At 38.7% G+C, this 22,232-nt stretch overlaps 1 protein-coding gene across 1 annotated transcript; it reads right to left on the reverse strand.

Annotated features, from left to right (window-relative positions):
* Positions 1–932: 932 nt before the first annotated feature.
* LOC127878380 (SCO-spondin-like) lies at positions 933–22,030 on the reverse strand. Its single transcript, XM_052424906.1, has 13 exons — positions 20,794–22,030; positions 20,110–20,283; positions 17,154–19,851; positions 14,213–14,381; positions 13,895–14,002; positions 11,546–11,738; positions 7,628–7,819; positions 7,218–7,421; positions 6,433–6,588; positions 5,042–5,427; positions 3,383–3,476; positions 2,860–2,960; positions 933–1,557 (listed from the first exon to the last, which is right to left on the reverse strand). Exons 1-13 carry the CDS (start codon positions 22,028–22,030, stop codon positions 1,468–1,470), a joined length of 5,802 nt encoding a protein of 1,933 aa, XP_052280866.1. The 3' UTR covers positions 933–1,467.
* Between the last annotated feature and the right edge of the window lie 202 nt (positions 22,031–22,232).

Genomic DNA, 22,232 nt, shown 5'->3' on the forward strand with positions numbered 1-22,232 from the left:
AATGCGTCTTTTAAAGTATCGTTGAGTAATACATTCGCTGTTTTTATGCCAAATATAGAATCGTTAAACAATACATTCGATGTTTATATGCCGTATAAAGCATCGTTAAGGAATACATTCGTAAACAAACATGTTAACATTTAATAATATTCGATCATGAGTGAAGACCATTTAGAACTGTATATTTTAACAGTGTTATACAAATGTTCTGTTTAGGAACACTCCAAACATGTTTTAGTCAGTAAACATAGAAACCTTTCATTGTGTGTTAAATTACATTTATATTTGTTAATGAAGCATAACCAAATGAATTTCCGCATGCTCTGTTCTATATTGTTTTTTTCCTTTTTAAAAAAAGTTTAAAAAACACAAGAGAAATTGACAATGCCCTTTTATTACACAAGTAACTGTAATTACATAATGAATAACAATCCAATAGCTGCACATGACAGACATCAACCACAATACAATATTCATTAAACCACAGTCAAGATGAATTATTTTCCATGCACTTTATTATCCTGTTATTATGTTCTACATATTACCTACAATAAAGCAGTAGGAGCTGTCAGCGTCAAACGAGAGTGTCAGGCATCGACAAGACAATAGGGAAACACAACTCAACGGCGTCTAAAAAGTAACGTTAATTTCTTCACGCGTCGGACTGTCGAACTGTTCAATTAAACCTGACTGTATATGCTCGAGACTTGGATCATGTTTTACTGAAAATACAGTTGATGAGAATTCTTACAATATATATATATATATATATATATATATATTGAACTAAATCCATAAAAGAGGTCACCCTGTGTCCGTGTTAAACTTTCACACAATCTCTCTCTATATATATATTTAGAGATTGTGTGAAAGTTTAACACGGACACAGAGTGACCTCTTTCATGGACTTAATTCAATATGTATGTGTTCGACCAGCAGTACTAGCGGTTACATATTGTCAGAAAATACGTCATTATCTTGACATTAGGTCTTAATTTATAATGTGTTTATTAAGGTGTCCAAATTTTACCATAGAATAATCAACATCAAGATAGGGCTATATTGATACACTCCAGTGAAGGAAGAGTGCAGTTATTTAAAAGGTAAAATTCATCAATTTGCACAAGAGATGTTGACAGTACAGACAAACTTTTTAACGACACAGTTATCAAATATTTAAAAAAGCAATATATCTTCACTAAAACAAGTATACCATAATAATGTTTTGTCCTTTCATTGTTATAAGTTTAACAAACATATGTTTAGAGCATTTATTGTATGATTTACTATGATTATCAATAACACGGATGCTACTTGAAATCAAGGTAATAGATTAACAGATAAAGACGAAATATGAAACAATATATACTGGTATCACACATGTTAATATACACAATTGCGCAGGGAGATGTGGGCAACGATGCGCATGCGCAGTAATGATGTCGATGTGAATGTCTTACTTATAACCTATCCGTGTTTTCGGATCAGGGGAATTTGAGTGGGCTTCTGGTTGAAATGCTCGATGAAATCCGAGGGTTTGCACTTGTATATTCTCACCTGAAATTCGTAAAAATGCGATACATACATTTTATTATTGCTATATTTATTGAAAAAGAATAGCATAACTTTCAGTCAATTTTCAGAAAGTTCTCTTGTATGATTTAAAATGGTATGACATTTAATTAGATTATAACTTAAATATTTTGCGTCAAGACGAAATTAGATAGTTAAAGTTTTAAAATGTTTAACATAAACATTCTTTATGTTATGTTAAATTGATCATATAGCATCCATCAACGCTCCGTAGTGAGATAAACAATCGTGGGATTTGCTTTCTTAACGCATGTCATAAACATTTTTTTCTCTGAAAGTACATTGCTTTTAAAGAATATGATTATGATGTATTTTTTTTTTTACTTTTTCATCAGGTGGTTCGGTATCTTTGGTTTTTTACTGATATATCAAAATGAACAAAAGGTAAATTGCAAAAAGTGCAAACGTTTCAATCTCACTAAAATACACAGGTCAAATTAATAACATTAATTTGTCTAACGTATGAATTTGGTTTAAATATTTTGAATTATATCTTAAAGTACAATTCAATAGATAGGTAGGTATGCCTGTTTCTGTCTTGTAAATAGATCATACCACGCACACCTGTAAAAAACGTGTGGTTTAAAAATGCAATATACAACATGCAACTCGTATTGCCTTGTTGTTTAACTTAATATGTGCTTCAATCAAAATTTTAAATCACACTAATTTTTCTAGTTATGAAGTACACATTTCCCACATTAGCATTAAGTTTCATCTATGTATTGAAGTCATTTCGCTGTAATTCACAACCGTCCTGATATCATATAGCGTATCAAAAGTTCATGTGTACGCCTCGGAAGCCGTAACGAACTAAATGGAATTGGTGTTTTTTTCATACAGCTGTCAGTAGCGTTATGGTAAATATGGTGTCATGCTCTTAAAATTTAATTAAACATATGTATCTGAACCTTAAAGCTGAAGTATTTTTACAAATTCTGATTTTGTTCTTTTATTTATATTCTGTATGTTACAACATTTGTTGAGTGCATTATTTGGTTGCAAAATACATAACGAACATATGTTGTTCTTAGTGTACAGTCAAAATAAAGTTCAAATTTAAAATAACCCTTCACCCCCTTCACCAGATATAAATTACGTATTGCAGTTGTTAGAGACTGGCATTCACTAATGTTGCATGTATGTGAAATTTGTATAAGTAAATAGCATATATATACTTATTGTACCGAGGAAATGTGAGACTATATTCACAAACGGAAAAAATGTTAAAACGGCAAACCCCCACAAAAACAGCATTTTAATCACCTCATCTAAAATACCAACGAAGCCAACGAAAGCCTCGTTGCCAATGTTACACAAGTTGCCGCCAATATTTATAGCGCCGTGACGTCTGGCGATTTCATTGGCTGAAAGAAAAATACCTTAAGTGTGTCGAGTTTTCTGCAAAGTTTGTGCATGTATATAAATATTTATTTCACGAGGCAATACTATTCTTGATTTCTTGTTAATTAGGACAAACTGAAAGTTACATAACCGTTCAAAAATTAAATTGCAAAATATCACCCCCCCCCCCACAAAAAAATAAATAAAATAAATATACACCATAACTAAAGTGACAGTTGCAATAAGTACTCATCGAAAGACGATCAATTATGCCAGTGTTATTTAACATTGTATATTCCGGTATTGATAACCCATACCGGTAAAAGAGCTTTGAAATCAAATTTTATTTTATTTCATGTAGAATAGAAATAATAGTGTCATTAAAAGGAAACATCAAGAGACTAAAACATAACAAAACTTTTTTTCTAGTTTCTAGTCCCCTCACCCCCTGGTATGTTCAGCTGTACAGTAACACCGTTCACCTCCGCCTCGAAATGCCCCTTGCCAAATTTGAACCAAGCAGAAATAATTTCATTGCCCTGAAATGTACAAAAACGACAACATGTTGTTTAATATGTTGTGTCTCGTCATGCCGATTGCCAAATTTGATACCAGCACAAATCCTTTAGTTGGCCTGAAGTATTAAATAGCATTTAATACGTATAACCTAAAAATTGCCATTCTCAAACTAGATATTTATTTTGAAAACTAATATTGTACAATGTATTGTCTAAAAATGCCCTTTGCCCAACTTAAGCCGAATGGAAATAATTTGGCTGTAATTAAATGCAATAAGACATTGTCTGTTTGCCTCAAAATTACTTGTGTAATCCGAAGACAACAACTTAGTTGTCTTGAACAGTACGACAACAAACTTTATTTGGCTCGTAATGACAGCTGACACGCTTTTATAGAACATGCATCATTTGGTAATTCTTAAAAGGAATTATAACCAGAAGTCTTGCATGAAGCCTTCAAATTGACTTTTGTCAAACGTTTGCCATTCAAAATAATTTGCATACTGCTAAAACATACAATAATATATAACGTTCATTTAATGAACCCTGCCGAAATACCGGTAAGAAATAATGGTTTAGTCGTCATGGAAGAGTATAAATGTTGGGCCTTAAAAAAACTTTTCCGGACATGAGCAAATCAGATATTCGTTTAATTGTCCTGAATCGTACCATAACACTGAATACGTATTGCATCGAACAGAAGTTTTCCAAATTATTAAACTAGAAAATATCATTTGTGTGTCCGTAATGGTACAATAACATTTGAACCGAAATGAAATTTGAAGAATATGCAACCAAGACGCAATATTTGAGTTTTCCTGGCAGGTGCAGAAAACAGACATGCATAACATGCTGTCTAAATTGTTTGTCAGGAAATGTGCAGTTACATATTACATTTTAGTTCGTTTAATGAGTCTCTCAATATCTTGAACAATTGCCTTGATATGACAGTTTCTGATTTCGAACCAAAAAGATATCACTGTGCTGTCTTGCATCGGCCATTTGCAGTGTCTGGATTGCCTGGAAATGACTATTAAGGTGCATTAAGAAAAGTTTTAATTTATGTCTTGAAGGAAACACAAATTCCGGATTTTCGGATATTTTCTAAAAAGGGCTTTTCGTTAAGTGTCTTTACATAAGTAATACCAGATTGTGGTATTGGTGTGACAAGATATATGTAGCTGCATTTGTAAAAATGTGTAGATAAGGAATCCTTTTAACGCTCTGCAACCAATTTTGTATTGTGGTTGTTGTGGCTGTTTAAGAAAGCACAACTAAACGACACAATTAAATTTAAAATAACTGCATGGATATATTACAGTTGTTGACGGTTTAAACAGTTCAACAAAAGTATACATATTTAGAACTGCTTAGTAGTTCGAAAGTTGTCGTAGTAATCTATATAAAGCTTCAAACGAAAGACGATATCTTACCAATCTGCAATTCAATGACAAGAATAAAATGTTAAGCCAGCCATTTGTGTATGTTAATTTGATTGTGATTTAATTTCCGTTATTTATACAAAAGCAAATCATGATTACAATCATTATTCTGAAAAATGAATCGATCTCAATTGACCTTCTTACCGGCGCGGTCACATTCACAAAATCGTACTCAAGGACACCCTTCCTCGGAACTGTAGCAAACTTCATGTTAATATTGTCCGGCCCGTCAGCCCTCGGCTCGCGGTCCATTCCGACAAAGACAGAGGGGCCAATATCCGAAGGGCCGCAACCGGAATTGTGGACCAGGCCTTGGTTTCGTCCATTGCCTTCGGGCTTGAACCTGATGTAGATGTACACGTCTTTGCCCCACTCGGAGTTTGCGAATATGTTGTCGTTTATGGCGGCGCTGCCGTCAAAGTAAGCCGTGCCGTCACCGAGATACGTGACGTTCTGTACATGCAGACCAATGTTGCGATCAAGGTCGGCCTTTAGGGAGTCGAAGTTAAGATGCAGGTCAGGTACGCACTCTAAAATTAGTTAGAATATAGAAAACTGGTAAAAATGTTAATTCTATTGATACCATAAACTTCATCTAATTGTTTGTAATTTACCTTTTTTACTTGTTATATATGTGCACAAACTACTGGATGTAAAATCAGCAGCATCACCTCATTTCTACTATTGCAATGACTACTTCTACAGCTACTACCATAACCATAGCAACTAAAGAAAATATTATTTACAGAACAAGCAACATATTCTTCTAATAAGACAGAGGGGGTAATCACGTGATGGTCAAGATGACGACGTTCATGCCGAGGCATGTATTTTTCGCCGTTGTATACCCTTTATTACTTGTATTTATCGTTTATATGCCGATCATTCTCCAGCCATATGAGCAAGAAAATTACTAGCGTTTATTTTGTGTTGATATTCGCTTTTTATCTCGACTTTACTCGCTGCGAAATTTCTTAGCGGGATGACCTAATTAAAGCTCCGCTTAGAAAATTTGCGGTGAATAAAGTCTAAATATAAAGCGAGTTTTAATACGAAATAGAAACCAATCACGTGTTTACTGATATGGCTGGAATGTGAGCACCATTTAACAATTAAACAAAAGTAATAAAGGGTATAAAACGGCGAAAAATAACTGTCTCGGCATGGATATCGCCAGCTTGACTATCACGTGATTACCCCCTCTGAATACGTCTGCATGCCTAGTGCCGCTTCAACAACAACTGCTCATTCACTTTCAATGTTCTGCAGATAGTATTGTAACAACAACGTCGTGTCACATGAAGATGCACGGGTCCGATCAAAATGCAAATGCAAGAAAAGGGAAATAAAAAAAAGAAATACAATGCAAATTTAATCCTACTGTTATGCCTTCTTACAATGAATTATCGAATTATTACATCGAAGCCAACACAATTAACATCAATTTATTAAAGAAAGCAAAAATAGACCATCCAAACCAAACAAATATTTCTACGTATTTGAAGTAAAGGAACACGCAGTGTGAAGCCCCGTACCTTTCGGTCGAACGTGAAGACCGTCATAGAAGTAGATACAGCCGCAGTCCTTCTGTGAAAAGATCGTGCCGTCTCCACACGGGCGCGGTAACCAGGCGCCGGATATCTCCTGCTCGTAGATGTTCGCACCCAGAGTTGACTCCCGGAACTCGCAGACTGACCGAAAACAAGTTATGAAATAAAGTTCAATCTATCGCGGGTTATTTGTCAATTTGTAGCAACGGTTTGAAGTTCAAGTGCAAAGGTTTAAGCCCATTCCGCCAGTCGTACTACTTAATGCAGTTAGTTTTGAAAGCTAAGTAATGATAACAAAATGCAGCGCTGCAAATTTGTCAGTAAATAAACAACAATTTGCAGTCTGTAGTTATTATGCACAGAAATCAATTTGGACTGAATATGAACTACTCACTGGTACTTTTTGCGTACTAGTATTTAAGACCAACTTTAATGGAGAATACATGCAGAGTAATAAGCTTTTGTCTTTGTAGAAGCATGAATACTAATGTAAAATATCTATATCACTGTTCACACACATATAAAAAGATATATCGAGTACTGTTGAAAGAAATCAAAATTCGATATATTGTTGGTTGTTAATAATTAGGATGGAAATCTGTGCTACTGATTATGTACAAATCCGTTTAATATTTTGTAAAACGTGTTCTTGTGTTAATTTTTTGTAACAACGATACGGTAACAGGTCAATATTTACCATAAGAAAAAGACACACAGGGCAAACGATAACAAATGGCAATTGTCAACCATTGTCTGTAAATCTCGCTCACCAGATGGCAATACCACGGTCTGCTGTGTGTTGCAGGAATCGTGGCAGATCCCTTTAGGGTCCGCCTCGCAGCTGTTGGTGAAAGGATTGAAGCGTTCGTGTGACGCGCAGCACCTGGGGGCCGGAACCACGTGGGTGCAGTCCCAGTAGGCGCGACACGAGATATGGTACGGCTTGAAATGACCAACAGCGCCCGCGCACACATCTGAGAAAGTCAGAATAGCGATCTATATGTTACGTCTTTCGGGCTTTTATACTAAATATATTAAACTGCAAATTATTGCAGAAAAACACACGGGTACATCTCTAAACTGATAATATCTATAAACCAGTTCAAAGCTTAAAATATAGTAAATAACATTAGAGTCTGCAAACAAGAGTCAGTTGTAAAAAGCAGAACGTTTCACTGACCGCATTCCGACTGAGCTGGATACACGCACTGCAGAAGGTCCATGGACCAGAGTAATCCCCAGGAGCAGTCCTGGACCTGCGGCGTGCCATTCAGACTGTCACATTGCACGAACATCGAGCAATCGCCCGGGTACCCCACGTAGCCGATGCCGTTGTCCCACTTGCACTCCGTCGAGCAATTCAGCGGCCAGGCTGCGGTGAAGAAAGCGGTGGTTGTTTTACATTGTAAGGTACTGTTCGAGTTCGAGTACGGTGATTAAGAAATTATGTAATGGACCGTAGGACTTACACAGCTTTTAGTCTTTGTCGAAAGCCGAATTCGTCCGTATAAACGAACATGACATAACTTTATAACATACATTTAAGTGTTGGTGTATTATATTAATATCGTCTCATCCCTCAAGGATTAAGGCCAGTTCATGTTTACTTATAATATACGTTTATTAGTGAACAGCTCAATAATAATCGATTGATATCATATACGTCGGCTTTGTATGCTTCGTAAGAAGGTTTCTGTTTTATTGCTTGTTGGGATTTTTCGTCGTTTTCAAAAGTATTTTTATAACACGACGATCAGTTAACCCACTCATATTTCCCTTGGTTGTATGGTTTACCAGTACTAAGTGGAAACAATAATTCCAGTTACTGAGAAGTTACATTCTTGATAAAAGAATTCAGTCCTTACCCTTAAATGTAATTACATGTACCGGGTATGTACGGAACATGGCACGGCTGTATAAACCCTATGGGAGATTTAAACATTTAACTTCCGCTCCAAATTAACTGCCCTTACTACTACATCACGAAGACACTTAAGTGTTTCCTTAAGGTCACGGTAATTTCATTTATCTCCAACATTTGTCGCAAAAAAGTCTAACTTTTGTTTTTTCGTTAACTCTCTTCTTGCGATTCCAAATGTATACAAATTTGCGATGACAGTGTGAAATCTTCAATATTTCTATTCAATGTTTAATATGTTTGAGTTAATATAAGGTTAACTGAGCGGGGATGATCGAAAGAAGCAAAACATAATAAAAAAGTTAATTGCTATTGAAGTGTATGTGCAAAATGATCGAAAACACTTATAGATGAAGTTAGCGGAAACAACTTACTTTTTTGATAGCTTATACAATAAAATAAGATTGTTGGCGTCGCACTGAAGTGCGGCGACTAGTATGTAATACGTTTTTTTCGCTTATGGGCGGAGAAGTTATTTTACGATCAATGTATATATTTTTGTTGTCAGAATATCTTGCATAGTGGTGATTTTTTTGTGTAAATTAGTGTAAATAAGTACTGCATTTGTGCCTTTTACATTTACTACAACATTTATTGCCAATAATGCAAAGCTAATTCTTTAATTAATAACTGATCACAGGGACTGGGCAATAATAAAAGATCACAGGGACTGGGCAAATACGCGAACCGGTGAAACTTTCTGGTTTTGTATAAAATCAAAACATTATCAAAATATATTTATTTCGTGGTTTTTCTAACAATAGCGCAGACTTTTGCTGTTCGTGTGTTGGTTAACGCGTATTTTCTTCAATTTTACAAGACGACAGCGATTACACGGTTTATTGCTTTATCATTATGTACACACCGGTCTTACTGACAATAACGTAGTGACGTCACCATCTATGTATAGATTGATTGCTTTATTGATAACCGTTACACTACAGTCACTTATTAATATCTAAGTAAGAAGGTGATATTTTAAGCGGTTCCGTAGTGTAGTGGTTGCACGCTGGCTTCACATGTGAGAGGTCCAAGGTTCGAGCCCCAGTAGAATACAATTATTTTATTTGTGTTCTATGTTAACTTTTTGTTTTGATGTAGACATTTTAGTTTAAATAAATATGCTGTTTTATTGTAACCATTTTTTGTTTTTATTATGCCCATGAAATATATGTGTGAGAGGGTGGGGGGGGGGGTTTCGTAAACACATTAAAACTTTTACAGTGTTTTCATATCAATGAGTACTCAACCCCTATCGTAAATGAGCAACGTAAGAATAAGTTCAGAATCACCCGCCCTTGGAGTTGAGAAAAATATGAAATTACGCTTACAAGATGAAGCAGATTTTTTAAAACCTACACAATTCTGTTCCATTAATGAAAACTGCACACGGATGCCAGTAAAAAAAAGGAAACCAATGTAAATAAAATGAACTATGAAATATTTGTGGGTTTCAACACAATCATAGATACTGGTTATTTGGGAGTTATAACACAACATCACAGATAATGGTTATTTGGGGGTAATAACACACAATCATAGATAATGGTTATGCCAGTATCTTTTTTCTATTTTGTTTAAAATAATCGGCCAATATATTAATATTTACAGTAGAAAAAAAATCGTTCCATGTAACTTCATTGAGTGCCTTTTACACTGAAATTCCCGACGCCCTTTGATGCTTTGCATCAATACTTATCTTGTACACTACTGGTACATTACAGTCTGCACTCTGGTTTGAAATGTAGACATCTTCCAAGCGTGAACCCGCGTTACATTTTCTACATAAACTAAAAAACACACACGATAAAACGTTGATAAAACAACAGAAATCGTTAGAACGGACTGTTAATGTCTCGCGAGTTTAACAATACAAAAAGCAAAAGCCAACTGCCGGTGTATGAAGACCAAGTTAATATATATGTTTTAAAGATGAATATGCTTATTATTATTTAACAATTTATCTTAATAATTTTCGTGTAACGGTAAAACAAGAAAAGCAATTCACAAGATGATGATTGAAATACTTAGTTTAGTGTGATGCAATAACCAAACATCATTGTCACAAGAATTTACTTTGCACAATAAAACTTCACCTAGATATATAAAATATCTTCAACTGATCACATCCATTAGTACATCGCGAATGTTCATTAGGAAAGTGTACATACCAGTATACAGTAACATGCAATAAACTCGTGTCAGGTTTCCTTTATTTTGCGAATGGGCATTTGGCCAAAATTCCGAGTTTTAACAAGGTCAGAGTTCATGATCGTGAGCAAGAACCTTGCAGATAGTTATTACTATTAAAACCCAACACCATTTAGTCCATTTTCACTACACATATAGAATTACCAATACAAAATTATAAGAAAACAATCTTCATATTGTAATACTAGTACATCTTTTTAGTACTTGATTTCTATGATATACGTGTATGAAAACAGTATCAAAATTATATTTTTCGATATTAAATACATTTTTTAAAGGCAATAAAAAATTGTATGATATGAACGGGTGGTAATTTGCAACTATAAATTTGCAGGATTATATTCAAATTTACATAGTTCAATATATCAGATCCTATTATCGAACACATGCAAGCAACTCAATTATAATTCCAACGATTCATACTGTACACGCCAATTCGGCATAGCTTGGAAGTCACAACCACCTGTCTCCGTGTTCCAGTCGTGATTTATTGCGAGATGTAAAATTATTGTTAATTTTATTATGGGAACATTACGGTTTTATAATTCACGCCTATCTCTTTGCCCATTCTTTCTGATTTATACCCACGCTTTACGAAATCATTGAATTGAAGTAAAGTTTGGAAACCGCCCAATCGAAAAACAAACAAATTTGAAAAACGACTACATTCAATGACGCTTAATTAAACGATTATGCTATATTTAATCAATAAATTTGTCTATACATCATTTTGATCATAAGCAATTTGGCGTTTGGATGGGTGTTAATAAAAGCACGAGCGTGTAAATCCGGATTGTACCACTGCCACGAATCAAAACGACTACGATTCATTTCTCACCAACAGAGTTACAGCCATCTCGTTAATTGCCGTTCTGATGTTTGCGACTTCTTTTTACGATGTTAATTTTTGAGTTTTGTAAGACGACTTCATCATTAGCTTCTTTAAAAGATTAAGAGAAGGGCTCATACTTGGGCAACTAAGTGTCTTGCATAAAACGATGTCCCTCGAGTCGCCGACACATCCGGTGGTCGACCGGTCGACGGCGCCTTCGACGCAGACACGTGACCTCTCCTGCTCCCCAGCACCGCACTTCGCGGAACACTGAGTCCACTTTGTCCATGCGGACCATTCTATAAACAGGGAAACGTTCGAGGCATCTCTCTGACAGATGATGTCACATGTGAAGGCGCGTGAAACTTTTCATATGACGTTATAATATGAAATTTTGTATTGCTTGTCAGTGAATGATTATATTGATAAAATTGGCAACTTTTGGTTATTGTTGCATTACTACTTGCGAAATAAAATTAGATCTTACACCAATCGATGGAAATCGTCGCACTTAATAAAACATGAGCGATTAAAAAGTTAACATACCTGCCATAGTTGAGGTACATGGGTCGAAATTTCCGCATCCGATCGTTTGTACAGCCTCCCCTAAGCACGGGAGACCGCCGTTCGAGGGGGTAGGATTCTCACATTTCCGCGTTCGCGTCTTGAAGCCGGTCGCGTAACTGTGGCCTAAAATTAAAAGCAACGCATGCATAAGTTAAACGAGCATTATGTACCTATATATATAGTATTATTAGATAAATGGGGTATTTCCACTTGATTATTAAAACTACTTGACTGGAATGCAATATTTTACAGCATCCGTTTCCGTATTTAACGGTTGGGAACGCAGACAACGTTTGTCTGTTATGCATCTTAAATATACGTTCATTTCCGAGCGACATGGGGTTAATCCGTTCAATATTAAGGCAAACATTTGTTTGTCATAAAAAGGTATGCCAGTCTTTTCACAACATGTGATTGTTTTTTTTTCTTTTGTGTAAATGTAGTTTTCAAACAAACATGTAGTTGCACGCGTACTTGTATTTTCTTATCGTAAGGAGGTGTATAGTTTATTGAATATTTGAATACTGTGGTGTTCCGGTGAGTTGTATTGCATTCGTTGATTATTTGACATCATATTTCATTCGCCTCTTTTCATTTTCGAAGTTGACATTGCATAATTCTTAATTGTTCGTAATTTTGAATGAATTGATCAATTTGAGTGAACAGCATTGTACAGCATGTGTGGTGACGTGTGAATCTGAAAATGATAGATATACGAATCATTTGGGATGTTTCACTTACGGAAAAGCTATGTTTGTGTGAAAAACGTATTTACTAAAATCAAAGCGAGATTATGCATAAATTTACTTTTGTTTCAGGACCTAGAAAAGAAATACATGAGAAAGGGTATGAGTTCAGCAAATGCTCAACTTGCAAATTAAACACTTAAAAAAAAAGAATATACCTTTTGTATCAAATAACGGTGTTTTCAAGTGGAAGCTATTAGGTTGATACACATAATTAACCAAAAGAACTTTTACAGATAATTCAATAAAATTTCAACGGAACGGGAAAGTTAAGTCTGAGTCGTATGACATGCAGACAACTTATAGGTAGAGACTAACAGGTTACTTCCCTTTCGATTAAAATGTACCAGATTTTGCTTAGAATAACAAATAGTGAGGATTGTCGGCCTGATATATTACACACTATAGGACACTAATCTGGTGTTCTGTTAAATGTAGCGCTATTCGTTCATTTTTAAATAAAAAGTAAAATATAATCGATGCAACGTAGCATATTTTGCGAGCATTAATACGTTGATTAAAGGTTGTCGTTATAAATCAGACGTCATAAGCTCTTAATTATTGTAAAATACATTTCTGCGAGTTTTGTTTCCTTTTGTGTGTAAATGTACTACATCTCAGTATCAAATTGTTTGTTTTGTTCAATATGATTCATTCCTACACAAAAGAAGACTTTATTGTTGATAACGAGTAATATGCCATTTATCCAAACATTAATTAATATAAACGTCTATTAACCTGATATACAAAGTATATGAGACAGCTTTGCATCAAGGTGATATCAGCGTAGAGATAAATAACGATCCTTTATAATAGCAAGTATAATGATGTCTCTGGCTTGTTCTACCACACGGCGCAATTGTTTGTGCATGGTGAAACATGAACAATGCTTGTGAGAAAACATCAAACGACAAAAATGTTATTGAACAAACACAATAGATAATATTTGTTATGCTTAACTTTAAAAGATTGCATCGTTTGCATCATCATACAAACTGAAATAGCGTGAAATTTGTTTTATTGTTACGATTTATTTGTATACACGCTTAATAGCATTAATGCACCTATACAAAAAACACCCGGTCTGTGATGTAAATGACCGTCACGTGAAAATAAACACTAGTTTGGCCCTCCACACGAACATTCCCGCTAAATCGGCAATTTGCGTAATACCTTTGGAGCAGTCGGCGATGCAGACTGTGTACGGCGACCATACAGTCCACCCACCGTGCACCGGGCACGGGATATACGTAGTGCACACCCGCATTTCTTCATCTCTCCCTAAACAGTCCAGGCTGGGAACATATACATTGGGCATATTGCAGGAACGGCGTCGGATCTACAAAAACAGCACCTGGTTATGGTCATTGTTGCATTTATCGTTTCTCTATATTACATAGCACAATACTTTTTATTATCATCATCAACAAAAAAGAACAGTTGCTACTTAAGATCCGTTTCGGCATGTTTACCCCACTAAACAATACGCACCTGGACGCCGTCACCACAGGAGACGGAGCAGTGATCCCAGCCGCCCCACAGCGACCACATGCCGATATGCTCGCAGGAGACGCCCGTGTTACAGTCGTTCTCCTCCGCCTCGTATCCGTAGCACGGCTTTCCGCCATTCTGGGGACTGGGACTGTCACACTGGCGGAACCTGCCAGGGGAATCAATTAATTAATCAATCAATCAATCAATCAATCAATCAATCAATCAATCAATCAATCATCTGTCGATGAAAATCAGCTGGGTTTTAAAAACTTTGATTAGATATCAAAGATACCCCCACCCCACCCCCCTCCCCTAAAAAAAAGAACGAAAAGAAAAATGAAACAAAGAGACTTCTGCGCGAGATAATTGGAATTTTCAACGGTGCTTCATTTTAATGCTTGTGCTTATAAAAAAACAAGGGTCTTATATATATATACTTACTGTATAGTGTCAATGTTGTTTTCAAAAACTTAAATGTACCTACTGTCGTCTCGAGTATGCTTGCTTAAATTATGTTCGACCGACGTCGCCAAGATGTAACGTTATCATATTTTTGTATAGAACGTTTGAAAAGAAATGCCACAATATCTTATTTCTAATATTCATTGATTAACCGTCGTAAATTATTGAAAAAATTAATAATCGAAATGGATAAATAAATAAAAATGTGAATTACTAAAATTGACAAAAAACAAGACGAAATGCAAATTGTGTCAGGCTTATAAATTAAAGAATAAATAACCCGATTTAATTTAAGTCAGGCAAAACAATAGTCTGTTTTGTATTACACTGGTGTAATCCTGTGAATTAAAAATAATGAATGTTTGTCAAAATTTTGAAAGATGAACATAAATTACTTTGAGTCACATTCATGTCTAAACGTAAGTGTTTTGGCCGAATAATTAAAGGCATCTTTAATGTCTTTTTGAGATACATTTATGTCTTTGAATGAAAACTGTGAGAGCAATTTTGTGTGTATTTGAGCAAATTTAATTACTGCTTCATGCGAATATACATGTATTTCTATTATTATGTATACATTTAAGTATTTGATACAGATAGCACTTTGTTTGTATTTAACGTGAGTCGCGCTCTGTGAAAAGGGTCTCAATGCAGTTTATTAGTTTATTCATGCATGTGCGTGAAGTGTACTCCCAGATTCAGGGACGCTCTCAATGCAAGTGCGTGAAGTGTACTCCCAGATTAAGGGACGCTCTCAATGCAAGTGCGTGAAGTGTAATCCCAGATTAAGGGACGCTCTCAATGCATGTGCTTGAAGTGTAATCCCAGATTACGGGACGCTCTCAAAGCATGTGCGTGAAGTGTAATCCCAGATTAAGGGACGCTCTCAATGCATGTGCGTGAAGTGTAATCCCAGATTAAGGGACGCTCTCAAAGCATGTGCGTGAAGTGTAATCCCAGATTAAGGGACGCTCTCAATGCATGTGCGTGAAGTGTAATCCCAGATTAAGGGACGCTCTCAATGCATGTGCGTGAAGTGTAATCCCAGATCAAGGGACGCTCTCAAAGCATGTGCGTGAAGTGTAATCCCAGATTAAGGGACGCTCTCAATGCATGTGCGTGAAGTGTAATCCCAGATTACGGGACGCTCTCAATGCATGTGCGTGAAGTGTAATCCCAGATTAAGGGACGCTCTCAATGCATGTGCGTGAAGTGTAATCCCAGATTAAGGGACGCTCTCAATGCATGTGCGTGAAGTGTAATCCCAGATTACGGGACGCTCTCAAAGCATGTGCGTGAAGTGTAATCCCAGATTACGGGACGCTCTCAATGCATGTGCGTGAAGTGTAATCCCAGATAAGGGGACGCTCTCAATGCATGCGCGTGAAGTGTAATCCCAGAGTAAGGGACGCCACTTTCCGCTTTTATGCAATTTTTTCGTTTATATGAAGTCTCTTCTAAACAAAAATCGAGTTTAGGTGAAAAGTGTCACCCCTGATAAGCCTGTACATGCTAATCTGGGACGAAACTTTACGCACATGCAGCTAAAACAGTTTTCTTAAAGTGCGACTCAATTATATTGTTTTCTTTTATCGATATATGCATGCACAAGGGACATATGCGGCTTTTTGATAGCTAACCCAGAAATCTGTGTGGAAATGAGGCATTCTTTCACCAGAATGACGCCTTACAGAACTACGTCAACACGATTGATTGTGACAGATTCGTAAAAACATATTCAGAGAATTATGAACATTTATGAGATTTTATAATTCTCATGTTTAAATTGCATCCATCTAACTGTCTTCAGACGTAAATCAACACGTTAAGACATCTGCAAGCGTCATGGATTTTTGTGCAAGGAAATGCAGGTCGTAAATAACTGCGTGAAACTCAATTCCGTCTTTATTTTAAGCGATACATAATGACTGTGTTGGTAACTTGTGAATTATTTTATAAACATTATTGAGATTCTTTCGAGATATTTTACAACTTTTTCTCTTTGAAGCATTAATTGATATGTTATTCATTGCATATATTCATTAACAACAGAACACATACTATGCTTGCAATTATTCTACTTGAATGAACATCATAAATCGTAAGAACAGCATTTTACTATAGCATTCTATAATTTATGCATTAGTTCATGCCTTAAAACTGAATGATTGATATTCAAGATGGGTGACAATGTTTATGTTTTGATTTGGTTCGAACATAGCATTCAAATCAGATGGTGAAACATATAAATGATGCCAAAATATTTGTGTCATCTCAAAATAATAATAATACAATAATAATAATAATAATAATAATGACACGCTAATTTAGTTACCTGAGCATCGCTTATATAATGAGCTATTACCCGATTATTGACTAACGCGATTATTGATTTTAAGGCCTCACACGGTACAATTATAGTCGAAAAATGTCAGTTTGTGAAATCGAAAGGAAACAACGTGATTTATAAGTGTACCTTCGTCTGATGCCGACGTCACATTTCACGTTGCAGCTCTCCCATTGCATCCATTCTCCCCATTCGCCATCAATGACGCAGTATTGGCCTCCATCACACGATCGCTTTTCCTCCGTCCACCCTTCGCACGGCGGCCCGCCGAACTGCGGGACGGGATTTGTGCACGTTCGGACCCTGACTTGGAATCCGCGCCCACACCTTACACTGCACACGTCCCAGTCAGACCAAAAGCTCCAGCCGCCAGGAATCGCGCACGTGACACCGGAATCACACGTGCGCTTTTCCTCTGGGTGCCCGAAACATACCAGTCCACCATACATTGGTTTTGGATTCGTACACGTCCTGTATCGTAACTGATTGCCCTTGCCGCAGTGTGCGTCACACAAAGACCAATCTGACCAATGTGCCCAGTTGCCGTTCTGCGAACATGGTTTTCCAGAGTTGCAGTCCCTGGTTTCTTCGGGCATACCGATGCAAATCATTCCACCTAGAGAAGGCCTGGGATTACTGCACGTTCGAAATCTGATTTGTTTGCCAATGCCACAAGCGGCTGAACACTTGTCCCATTCCGACCAGGGTGACCAGTTCCCGTTCATAGAGCAAGGAATCCCGGAATCGCAGTCGATAATTTCTAGATGAGCACCATTACATGATTTACCTTCGTACATTGGTGATGGATTTGTGCAACGCCGCAGTCTTTCAGATATACCTTTACCACATTTAGCATCGCAGCGCGACCATTCTGACCAAAATGTCCACCCTCCGTCGACGGGACAGTGGTGACCTGAATCGCAGGCCACAATTTCTAAGTCCGACCCATAACAGTAATCGCCGCCAAAGTGTGGTGGGGGTGAGTTGCATAAACGAACGCGTTTCCGGTGGCCGATTCCGCAATTTACAGAACAACTGGAAAACGTAGACCATGGGCTCCAACCTCCATTGATTGGGCAAGGTCGTGTCGTGTCGCAATCCGTAATTTCATCTGCTGGTCCCTGGCATGGTAGCCCACCAAAGGCAGGTCTCGGGTTCTCACATATCCGGGACCTGTCTTGCATTCCGATACCACAGGTCGCTGAGCAGCCAGTCCATGAAGACCAAGGCGTCCAGCCTCCATCAACCTGGCAAGGCACCAATGTATCACAGCCCTCCACTTCAGTAACTTTCCCTTTACAAGGCATACCACCAAAATGCGGAAGCGGATTGTCACACACCCGTTTTCTCTCGCGGAAGCCTATACCACAATGTACCGAACACTCACTCCAGCCATACCAGTGGCCCCAATTGCCATGCACCGGACATGGCGCTCCGCTGTCACACTCCTTGTTCTCAGTAGCTAAACCTATGCATAGAAGCCCGCCATAGAGAGGTGGAGGTTTATCACAATTCCTGTATCTGTTCGTACTTCCCAGCCCACACGTCGCCGAACATACCGTCCAAGATGACCAAGATGTCCAACCACCTGGCTGCAGACACATTACGCTGGATTCGCACTTTCTTTCCTCGATAGATGGCCCTTCGCAATAAAATCCGCCAAATTGCGGTGGGGGAGAATCACATAGTCGATCCTTTGACTGAATACCGACTCCACAACTTACAGAACACTGTCCCCACCCACTCCACTGCCCCCAGTTTCCATTTATCTGGCAAATTATTCCTGTATCGCATGCAAGTGCTTCATGGTCTGCTCCCGTACACGACTTGCCTCCGAACTGAGGCGGTGGGTCATTGCACTGCCTTACACGTTCTTGTAAGCCTACACCACACATTGCATTGCATTGTTTATACGAAGACCAAGGTCCCCAGTGCCCGTCCACCGGACAGGGTATTTTTGTATCGCATTTAGTGACATCAAATTCAGGGCCTTTACAAGGTAATCCGCCATGTTGAGGATGGGGATTGTTGCATTCTCGCCTGCGGTCCATTTCCCCTAAGCCACACTTACCCAAGCACTCAGTCACACCATACCATGGTCCCCAGTTACCATTCACTGGACAAAACAGACCAGTGTCGCATCCCGTTTTTTCTTCCGCTGGACCCTCGCATTGTAGTCCTCCATACTGCGGAGGCGGATTATAACATATCCTTTGCCGGATATGGAATCCCATACCACATGACACGGAGCATTCGTTGTGATTTGACCATGGAGACCAGTTACCATGTACTGGACAGGGTGTATTTGTATCACAATGAATAACCTCCTCGGCAAATCCTTTACAAGGAGCTCCTCCAAACTTAGGAGTAGGATTATCGCATACTCGCACTCTGCTCTGTACACCTATACCACACTCGACAGAACAGCGAGTCCAGACTGACCATTCGCCCCAGTGTCCATGAAGCGGGCACGACAGGCCTGTGTCGCACAGTCGCGTCTCCTCCGACTGACCAGCACAGGCTAGGCCACCATACATCGGCGTAGGGTTGGTACAGAAGCGCTTCCGGATCTGGCTGCCTACATCGCAAGCCGCCGAACAATCCGACCATGACGTCCAATGAGACCACGCGCCAGATACAGGGCAAAACATTCCAGTATCGCACTGATCATTTTCCATAGAAATTCCCTCACAAAGGCGGCCGTCGAACTGCGGGGAGGGTGAGTCACAAAAGCGCTCTCTCATACGAACGCCCATACCACAATGCACAGAGCAGGTTGTCCACAAGGACCATAGAGACCAGGAACCGTCCACTGGACAGGGAATACCTGTGAAAAACAAAACACACGAGTAATTTTAAACTGATTAATATAGTTTGCCCAAGCCAGTTGTTTGATTGTTACTAACAATATTAATGATAATCTGCGATGTTCCAAACAAGTAAAACTATTGTGAAGCTATATAAAGGTTACTTCACGAACAATCATATTTGGACGTTATATTACGTAGTGAAGAGTTTCGGTTAACAAAGTAAATTTACTGTTGCACTCGAAATATCTTCACTCTTCGCTATCAAAACTGTTTACCAGTGACACATTCGCGGCTCTCTATTGGCGGTCCGGTACAATCCGGTCCTCCGTACTGAGGGAGTGGGGCGCTGCACTCACGAAACCGGTTTTGCATTCCTGAACCACAGACGGCGGTGCAGTTGTCCCATGGCGACCATTCGGTCCAAGCGCCGGGTATCGGGCAATGTATTTCTGTGGTTCAAAGTATACATGCGCTTATACATTCAACCAAAATAAAAATACCAAGCAAGTTCAATGCAGACTAAAGTAAAATATAAACGTATGACATTATCGAACCTCAAGCGGAACAGCACAGACTGTAAGCCCCGTCCTCAAATATACTCATTACACACACTTACAATAAATATTAATAAATTCTTCTGAAAATTTTCCGTAATACATATGCAACACATTGCCGTCGGTCCAATAATGATTTTGAGAGAATGAATTGCACATTATCTAATCCGCGGCAGCTGGTTATGCTTCTGGAGTAAATCGAGTACAGAAAGTTTATAGTCTTTATACTATATGAACAGAAAAATAATATTCCATTAGAACCAAACCTGTTTAAATGCTTTTCAATAACGCAATAATTTTCAGTTAAATAAACGTTTTTACGTGATTTTGAAACGATACTCTTTAAAATGCACTGACTTGTCGACTATGGTTTTTTAGAAAGAAATAAACAATAAACAAACGTACTTGAATCACAATCTTTTACTTCAGAGTCTGGTCCCTGGCACACGAATCCTCCGAACAGAGGATTTGGATTGTCACAGCTGCGAACTCTGAGTTGCTGCCCAATACCACATCCAGTCTTACACTTGCTCCATGGCGACCACATTGACCACCCACCGTGTATAGGACATACAGTTTTAGTGTCACATTTTGCTTCTTGGATGTTAGGACCTTCACAGTTCATACCTCCGAATTGTGGCATAGGGTTGCTGCAGAGGCGTACCCTGGTGTGGATTCCAACGCCACACTTCACATTACACGGTTCGAACACACTCCACGGAGACCAGTTACCGTGTATGGGACATGGTACACCGGTGTCGCACTTTATTGTATCTTTATCCGGGCCAACACAAAACGACCCGTCGTATTGCGGTGGAGGATTTGTACATTCACGGACTTTTGTCTGCGTCCCAAGACCACAAGACGCCGAGCACGGTGTAGGAGCGTACCAACTTGTCCAGCCACCGTGTATCGGGCAATGAATCCCAGAATCACATTCGGAAATCTCAAGAATCATCCCATCGCATTGCATACCGCCATACATTGGTTTAGGATTGCTGCATTCCCTGTGGCGTTTCCGCAGTCCCAGCCCACATTTTGCTTGACACGGAGTCCATTCGTACCATATAGACCATGCACCATTCTGAGGACATTGTTTTTCAGAAGTGCATTTTACAGCTTCAGAATCTGGCCCAGCACATATGGAGCCGCCGTACTGTGGAACTGGATCTGTGCAGCTTCTGGTGCGAATCTTCATCCCAATGCCACAAGATGCGTCACATGCAGTAAATGGTGTCCACGGGGACCATCCGCCAGGTATTGGACACATAATACCAGTATCGCATTGTAAACCATTCTTGTTTTCGCCTAAGCAGTCAGACCCTCCAAACTGTGGAGGGGGATTTGTGCACGATCGGGTTCGAAATTGGTAGCCAGTGCCGCAGCTGACGTCGCACTTTCCGAAATCTGACCAAGGGGACCAATTACCTGGAATAGGGCACGGAATTCCAGTATCACACTCACCTTTATCATACGCAGGACCTTCACAGAACGGACCACCGTACTGTGGTTCGGGATTTGTACACGTTCGAGACCGGCCACGAACACCAGTTCCGCATGTAGCCGAACACGGCGTCCATACTGACCATGGTGTCCAGTTTCCAGGCACTCCGCACGGAACGCCGCTGTCACACTCCCTCATGTCGGTTGATTGACCTTGACATAATTTTCCTCCAAACATGGGGAGAGGACTTGTGCATTCTCGAGCCCGTTTCTGCATGCCCATACCACATTCTACATTACAGTTGCTCCACGGGAGCCACGGTGTCCAGGCTCCATCCACAGGGCAAGGGACTCCGGTATCACATACGGTCTCCTCCAGATCGGGTCCGACGCAGGGTAAA

This window comes from Dreissena polymorpha, chromosome 4 (assembly GCF_020536995.1).
Source record: "Dreissena polymorpha isolate Duluth1 chromosome 4, UMN_Dpol_1.0, whole genome shotgun sequence".
In the NCBI taxonomy this organism is placed as follows: Eukaryota; Metazoa; Mollusca; class Bivalvia; order Myida; family Dreissenidae; genus Dreissena; species Dreissena polymorpha.

What these genes read in the sequence shown, in the direction of transcription:
- LOC127878380 (XM_052424906.1), bottom strand. Translation starts at nt 22,030, where the DNA reads ATGAGGGAGTGTGACAGCGGCGTTCCGTGCGGAGTGCCTGGAAACTGG. An exon ending in GACCGTGGTATTGCCATCTG is followed by an intron (nt 6,589 to 7,217) that starts GTGAGCGAGATT and finishes GTTTTCGGTCAG; the next exon opens with TCTGCGAGTTCCGGGAGTCA. An exon ending in TCGTTGGTATTTTAGATGAG is followed by an intron (nt 1,558 to 2,859) that starts GTGATTAAAATG and finishes TACGAATTTCAG; the next exon opens with GTGAGAATATACAAGTGCAA.